Source organism: Camponotus floridanus, unplaced genomic scaffold (assembly GCF_003227725.1).
Source record: "Camponotus floridanus strain SB8 unplaced genomic scaffold, Cflo_v7.5 scaffold158, whole genome shotgun sequence".
Taxonomy (NCBI): Eukaryota; Metazoa; Arthropoda; class Insecta; order Hymenoptera; family Formicidae; genus Camponotus; species Camponotus floridanus.
Window position 1 is genome coordinate 73,844 of NW_020229279.1, and position 7,490 is coordinate 81,333.

The window sequence follows — 7,490 nt, forward strand, 5'->3', positions numbered from 1 at the left end:
ACGTTTAATGGAGAAGGTATTACAGCAATTGTTATTTAAAATATATCTGGTGTATCTAGATGATGTTATCATTTTCAGTAGCAGTTTTGAAGAAATGCTGGGTCATCTGAGACAAGTCTTCTTTGCGGTTATGCATGGCTAATTTGAAATTGAATCCGAAGAAGTGTTTTTTTTTAGGAGAAAGATTAAATATTTAAGTCATGTGATTTCCGAAAAGGGGATTACTATTGTTTGAAATTCATATTTCGCATGCATATCATCTCAGCTCATCATTACTGAAAATCGAAATTTTTCAAATTAACGGACGTCGAGAATCTTCTCGACGCTTCTATTTATAAAAAAAAACCGATCGTTCGAGTTATCTCTATTTTGTTGCCACCGCAAAAACCGTTTATCTCTGCCGTTGACAATAACAGTGTCAACGGTCGCCGAAACCTGTATAGTTCACGGGCATGCGCGCCCATGCGTCACGATCAGCTGATCACCAATCAGCTGATCTAAAAAGATCGCGCGCATGACAATTACCTCATTGTCAGCGGTAGACCTCATCGGCGGCCAATGACGCGCGGCACCCTGAGGTCACCGCCAAAATACAAAGTTAATTGGGCCACGTCGAAAAATCTGCCCGGTATATAACGGGCCCCACGCGTAGACAAGGCGAAGTCTCGCACTTTTCGCTAAACCGCACTTTTCGCTAAACCGCACTTATTGTAAATCGCTTCACAAACCGCAGTATTACTCGACCGCTTTCTTCACTCGGACTTTCCTCTAGATTACGGACTTGAACCAATTCCGGCAATATTTTTTGAGTTCTGAAAAATATATATATTTTGTGTAAAACTTTATTCATCGTGTGGTGTTAAAAATAAAACTATCAAAAGTACAAAAAAAATCATACGTGTCGTGGCTTGTTTTTTCTCAATTGTGCAGTGTCCGAGTTCAAGACCTTTTCTGTCGCGCCTCTCGTTTCGAATAACTCATTCGCGAACATTTTCTGGTCCTTCGAGAAGTATTTTTTATCCGCATCCGCAGTTCGTGGGTGAACTTTGTGACATAGTGCGTGAATCTGAAACTGAAAAGTGATCATGAGTGCAGATCTAAAGACACTGTTGGAGGCGCAGAACGACATCCACGGACGAATGTCTCGCTCCGTGGACAATCTGCGCAAGATGGGCGTCTCGAGCATTACCGCCGAAGCGATTCAGGCTCGCCTCCGCATTCTCGACACGCTGTGGACCAGATTCGAGACCCATCATGACCTCATTGTAGCGGCGCTGAAAGACAAATATCTTGAGAGTGAGTACGCAAAGAATGATTTTATCGATATCGCGGAAACTACCTACGTGACATAAAGGAGCATGCTGGTCGAATACGCGAACAAACTCAAGGGCGAGTCGTCCACTACGCCCAAGGTCGAGGCTCACCAAGAGCAGACGCTCAAGACATCGCTGCCGCGAATTAAGCTCCAGTCGTTCTCCGGTGCATACAGTGATTGGCCCGCGTTTCGCGACATCTTCTTGTCCATCATCGGGAGCAATACTTCCATTTCCGACGTGGAAAAGCTCCACTATCTCCGTACGAGCTTACAGGGTCCTGCGGAAAAACTAATTAGATCATTGCCGATTGTCGGGGGCAATTATGACAGGGCGTGGTCAATTTTAAGTTCTCACTACGAGAACAAGCGAGAGCTCATTCGCGCCAACTTCGCTGCCTACACCGCCGTGCCTAAAATGAAGAACGCGACCGCTGACGAGTTGAACCGAATTTATAACGCCGCCACGACTGCCATCAATGCTCAGGAGAGCATCGAAAGGCCCATCGGCACGCACGGTATGGACCTCTTCAATTACCTGCTCGTCGAGCGCTTTGACCCACAGACTCGAATGCAGTGGGAGTCCTCAATCCGCGATTCCGTCGACCCGCCAAGCAACGACGTCCTTATGGACTTCATAGCGAAGCAGATCCTCACGCTGAACGCCGTGCAGCCAACCACTGCCGCGAAATCCGGAGACACTTCTCGGTCCGCAAAGTCGCACTTTGTAAGACGCGCATCCGGTTCGTCAACGTGCGCCGCCTGTAAAGAAAAGCATTCGATTATGCAATGCTCGACGTTCAAGGCCAAGACCGCTGCCGAGCGAAAAGGCCTAGTAGAAGCAAACAGATTGTGCTTCAACTGCCTCGATAACCATTACCTGGCAAAATGTCAGTCGTCGAAAACGTGCTTCACTTGCAAAGCACGCCACCACACGCTTCTGCACGACGCATGCTCGCAATCTGATGGTGCGATTTCCTTGTCCACCACACGCTTCGCATCAGACCGCAAGGCAATTCTTCTTGCCACCGCACGGGTCACTATCAAGGACCACGTGGGAAGACCGCACGACATCCGAGCACTGATCGACCAAGGATCAGAGGTCTCTCTAGTCTCAGAGGCCCTGGCACAACGATTGCGCCTGCCGCGGATCCGCTCCTCGATGACGATAGCCGGGATCGGAGGAGCCTCTGGAGCAACCCGCGGACGGCTGTCTTTGGCGCTCTCCTCGGCAATAACTGGAGCAACGCTCCCCGTCCAGGCGTACGTCCTGCCGCATCTCTCCTCATACCAGGGGCCCATCGTGCGAGCCAGCGTCACCTGGCCCCACATACGCGGTCTCTCTCTGGCCGATCCGCAGTATTTAGACCGAGATTCAATCGAGATACTGCTCGGTGCGGATGTCTATTCCGCCATCCTTCAAGATGGACTCCGCAAGGGATGCAAAGACGAGCCCATCGCACAGAAGACCTCCCTCGGGTGGATCCTGTCGGGAGGACACCGAGCCACGACCCAGGGTAGCCATGCCGCTCACCAATGCACTATAGACCGCCAGCTGACCGACTTGGTGCAGCTCTTCTGGGAGCAGGAGAAGGAGCATACCGCTCCCGTCGCTCTTATCCCGGAGGAGAGAAGATGCGAGGACATCTTCGTCCGCGAGCACTCACGCACCAACGCCGGACGTTACATTGTGAGGCTTCCCTTCTCCGGAGCTCCACCCTCTCTGTCAGGAACCCGTCGGCCGGCCGAGCGTTTACTCCATGCCATGGAGCGCCGCTGCGACAAGGACGCTCGATTCGGCAACCTCTATCGCAGCTTCATGAAGGACTACGAAGACCTGCAACACATGGAAGCTGTAACCACATCATCACAACAAGAAGATACTGCAAGGTGCTACTTACCGCATCACGGAGTGTTGCGAGAAACGAGCACCACCACTAAGCTCAGGGTCGTGTTCAACGGCTCACAGCTCACGACCTCGGGCACCTCACTCAACACCAGTCTGCTGACTGGTGCCAACCTCTTGCCAGTTCTCGCCGACGTACTCCTGCGCTGGCGCTGGCACCGTTACGTCTTCTTGGCGGACATTGAGAAAATGTACCGCCAAATTCTCGTTCATCCAGACGACCGCGATCATCAGCGGATACTTTGGCGGCACCGTGCCGTTGACGACATCCGCGAATACCGCTTGCGAACGGTCACGTATGGCTTGGCGTGCGCGCCATTCCTCGCCATACGGACTTTGCACCAGCTCGCCGACGACGAAGGTCACCGATTTCCGCAAGGAGCTGTCGCGCTGCGCCGCGATACTTATGTGGACGACGTCGTGACCGGCGCGAGCACCCTCTCGGAGGCCACCGCAGCGCAACGGGAGCTCCGCAGCCTCTGCATGGCGGGCGGGTTTCCTCTTCGGAAATGGGCGGCCAACCACCTCAGCATCCTGGACGGCGTTCCGCACGAGCACCGGCTGACCCACTCACCTCACTCGTGGTCACACGAGAGTCACACAACACTGAGTCTTCACTGGCACCCGGCCAGTGACCACTTCACATTTTCCCAACACGTCACTTCGACGAACTAACAAAACGGCGTGTCCTGTCCGAAACCGCACGAATGTTCGATCCTCTCGGCTGGATCACCCCGGTCACAATGCGGGCCAAGATCCTAATCCAGTCCGCCTGGCTCCAGAAGATCGACTGGGACACTCCACTTCCATCACCGGACACGCTCGCTTGGAGGAACCTGCTCTCGCAACTTCCGCGCCTCAACGAGATAAAGGTATCTCGTTGGCTCGGCAGCGACGGTCCGCACTCACACGTCGAACTACACGGATTCGCCGACGCATCGGAGCGAGGGTACGCCGCCGTGGTATACCTCCGCTCCTCTACTGGAAGGGGCACCACACTCCACCTGCTGACCGCTAAGGGCAAGGTCGCGCCCGTGAAGCCCGTGTCCTTGCCAAGACTCGAGCTATGCGCGGCCGCCCTCTTGACGAACCTCGTCGTCCACACGCGCACTCTGCTAAGTTTGTCCTCAGCTCCAGTCTTCCTTTGGTCGGACTCCAGGGTCACTCTTCACTGGATCCACGGACACGCCTCCCGCTGGAAGACCTACGTGGCCAACAGAGTGTCGCTGATCCAGGAGCGGCTACCCGAGACGCGATGGCGACATGTGCCGGGCAAGGACAACCCAGCTGACTGCGCCTCCCGAGGAGTTCTGCCCAGCGACCTGGTCGGTCATCCTCTGTGGTGGACGGGACCATCCTGGCTTTTAGAGGACCAAGCAAGGTGGCCGAACAACGACGGCGCCCTGCTGAACGCTGCTGTGCCGGAGCAAAGAGCCGTCGCCTTACTCTCGGCGGCTGTCAAGGACGTCTCCGAGTCGGCCTTCTTGCTCCGTTTCTCGTCATTGCACCGACTGCTCAGAGTGACAGCCTGGTGTCTTCGATGGCGACGGACCGGCACCCGGAGATCTCGCACCACCGCTGACGCCGCACTCTCACTCGTGTCTTGCGAGATCGAAGACGCACTCCTTCACTGGATTCGCACCACACAGACTCTGCACTTCCTCGGCGAGATCACAGCACTCAGCAAAGGACGCGCCTTGCCACCCAGAAGTCCTCTCACCAAGCTGAGTCCGTTCCTCGACGACAGCGGTGTAATGCGAGTCGGAGGACGACTGAAGAACGCCATCCTGTCTCACGACGAGCGGCATCCCATCATCATCCCACCGGAGGCAAGGTTGACTCACTTGACAAGGTGGACTCCTGCCACCGGCGGACCCTGCACGGAGGAGTGCAGCTCACCCTCGGGTTGCTTCGTCAACGAGTTTGGATCCCACGTGGTCGAGCAGTCGTCAAGCGGGCGATCCACCGATGCGTCACCTGCACGCGGTGGAGAGCCGCCGCACCGCAACCACTCATGGGCAATCTGCCCCGGGAACGAGTGACTCCTGCACGCCCGTTCCTGCGCACCGGGGTCGACTACGCCGGCCCTATCCTCATTCGGGCCAGCAAGGGACGAGGCCACAAGGCATTCAAGGGCTTCATCGCAGTTTTCGTCTGCCTCAGCACCAAGGCGGTCCATCTGGAAGCAGTCACGGACTACATGGCCGAGGCGTTCCTAGCTGCCTTTCGCCGCTTCGTTTCCCGGCGAGGCCTCTGCAGCGACGTCTTCTCCGACTGCGGCACGAACTTCGTCGGAGCTGACCGTGAGCTGCGGGAGCTGTTCCGCGCTTCCTCTTCCGACGGCCGTCGGATAATTCACGCAACAGCTTCCGACGGCGTGAGATGGAGGTTCAACCCCCCCGCAGCACCACACTTCGGCGGACTGTGGGAGGCCGCCGTCAAATCCACCAAACACCACCTCCGAAGGGTCATCGGCGAAGCCACCCTCACTTACGAGGAAATGGCGACCCTCTTTACTCAGGTGGAGGCGTGCCTAAATTCGCGTCCGTTGCAGCCGCTGACGGACGATCCCGACGATCTGGCGGCGCTAACCCCAGGGCACTTCATCATCGGCGCCCCCCTCGTGGCCGTTCCTGAGCCGTCACTCACGTCCGAGAAGGACAACGCTCTATCGCGGTGGCGGCTTCTTCAAAAAATGCGCGATCACTTTTGAGAACGGTGGACGCGCGAGTACCTCAGCACTTTGGCGTCACGACCAAAGTGGACCAAGGACGAAGCCGGCCCTAGCATCGGCGATCTGTGCCTGCTGCGATCGGAGATCACGCCTCCGACGAGATGGCCACTCGCTCGCATCACGGCACTGCACCCAGGAGACGACGGAATCATACGCGTCGTCACCGTCCGCACCGCATCTTCGGAGCTCACTCGACCACTCGCGAAGATCATCGTCCTGCCAGGAGACAACGCCAGGGCAGACTCATCACAACCGGATTCGTGAGCCCGCACAATCACACGTTCTTATTTCATTTCTCCTTTTTTTTGCTGCGGTTTCTCACTAATTCGTTTCACCGCATCGCACTTCATTCGCGTCACTTATAATCCCACGTACGATCGGCGGATCGCGTTATTAATTGTCTTCTCGCGTTTTCTTTTTTTTTACGTCGCAATTTCACGATCACTCGTCACCGCATTCCACGTTTTGGAAATCAACCGCCAATACTTTTACATATTGTACACAACATCACGAGTATGTTTCTCATTATTCACCGTCACAATATTTCACTAAAACGCAACACTCACTCAAGCGAAAATTTCAATAGACTGAATCACACGTGTTGTTACGTTGCATCATCACCACATTCCATTCATCACGCGCGATTCACAATTCACAAATCGAACTGCTCATGACATCTGTCAGTACTTGCACGCACTCATTCATTTCGTCATGTACTGACGAGGCGGGCGGGATGTTTGAAATTCATATTTCACATGCATATCATCTCAGATCATCATTACTGAAAATCGAAATTTTTCAAATTAACGGATGTCGAGAATCTTCTCGACGCTTCTATTTATAAAAAAAAACCGATCGTTCGAGTTATCTCTATTTTGTTGCCACCGCAAAAATCGTTTGTCTCTGCCGTTGACAATAACAGTGTCAACGGTCGCCGAAACCTGTATAGTTCACGGGCATGCGCGCCCATGCGTCACGATCAGCTGATCACCAATCAGCTGATCTAAAAAGATCGCGCGCATGACAATTACCTCATTGTCAGCGGTAGACCTCATCGGCGGCCAATGACGCGCGGCGCCCTGAGGTCACCGCCAAAATACAAAGTTAATTGGGCCACGTCGAAAAATCTGCCCGGTATATAACGGGCCCCACGCGTAGACAAGGCGAAGTCTCGCACTTTTCGCTAAACCGCACTTTTCGCTAAACCGCACTTATTGTAAATCGCTTCGCAAACCGCAGTATTACTCGACCGCTTTCTTCACTCGGACTTTCCTCTAGATTACGGACTTGAACCAATTCCGGCAATATTTTTCGAGTTCTGAAAAATATATATATTTTGTGTAAAACTTTATTCATCGTGTGGTGTTAAAAATAAAACTATCAAAAGTACAAAAAAAATCATACGTGTCGTGGCTTGTTTTTTCTCAATTGTGCAGTGTCCGAGTTGAAGACCTTTTCTGTCGCGCCTCTCGTTTCGAATAACTCATTCGCGAACAACTACGGATCCAGAAAAGATTTCTTCCATTAAGGATTGGCCA

General features: G+C 53.7%; 3 protein-coding genes across 3 annotated transcripts; all 3 read left to right on the top strand.

Moving 5' to 3' along the window:
* The first annotated feature begins 1,358 nt into the window (after positions 1 to 1,358).
* LOC112637358 lies at positions 1,359 to 3,893 on the top strand. Its single transcript, XM_025406842.1, has one exon. The coding sequence runs from the start codon at positions 1,359 to 1,361 to the stop codon at positions 3,891 to 3,893; it is 2,535 nt and encodes an 844-aa protein (XP_025262627.1).
* Positions 3,894 to 3,961: 68 nt separating this feature from the next.
* On the top strand, positions 3,962 to 5,260 carry LOC112637359. The gene has a single exon (XM_025406843.1). It carries the CDS (start codon positions 3,962 to 3,964, stop codon positions 5,258 to 5,260), a length of 1,299 nt encoding a protein of 432 aa, XP_025262628.1.
* A 158-nt stretch (positions 5,261 to 5,418) lies between these two features.
* LOC112637360 lies at positions 5,419 to 5,931 on the top strand. Its single transcript, XM_025406844.1, has one exon. It carries the CDS (start codon positions 5,419 to 5,421, stop codon positions 5,929 to 5,931), a length of 513 nt encoding a protein of 170 aa, XP_025262629.1.
* The last annotated feature ends 1,559 nt before the right edge of the window (positions 5,932 to 7,490 follow it).

Excerpts from the sequence above, each read along its gene's own strand:
- LOC112637359 (XM_025406843.1), top strand. The coding sequence starts at position 3,962 with ATGCGGGCCAAGATCCTAATCCAGTCCGCCTGGCTCCAGAAGATCGAC.
- LOC112637358 (XM_025406842.1), top strand. The coding sequence starts at position 1,359 with ATGCTGGTCGAATACGCGAACAAACTCAAGGGCGAGTCGTCCACTACG.
- LOC112637360 (XM_025406844.1), top strand. The coding sequence starts at position 5,419 with ATGGCCGAGGCGTTCCTAGCTGCCTTTCGCCGCTTCGTTTCCCGGCGA.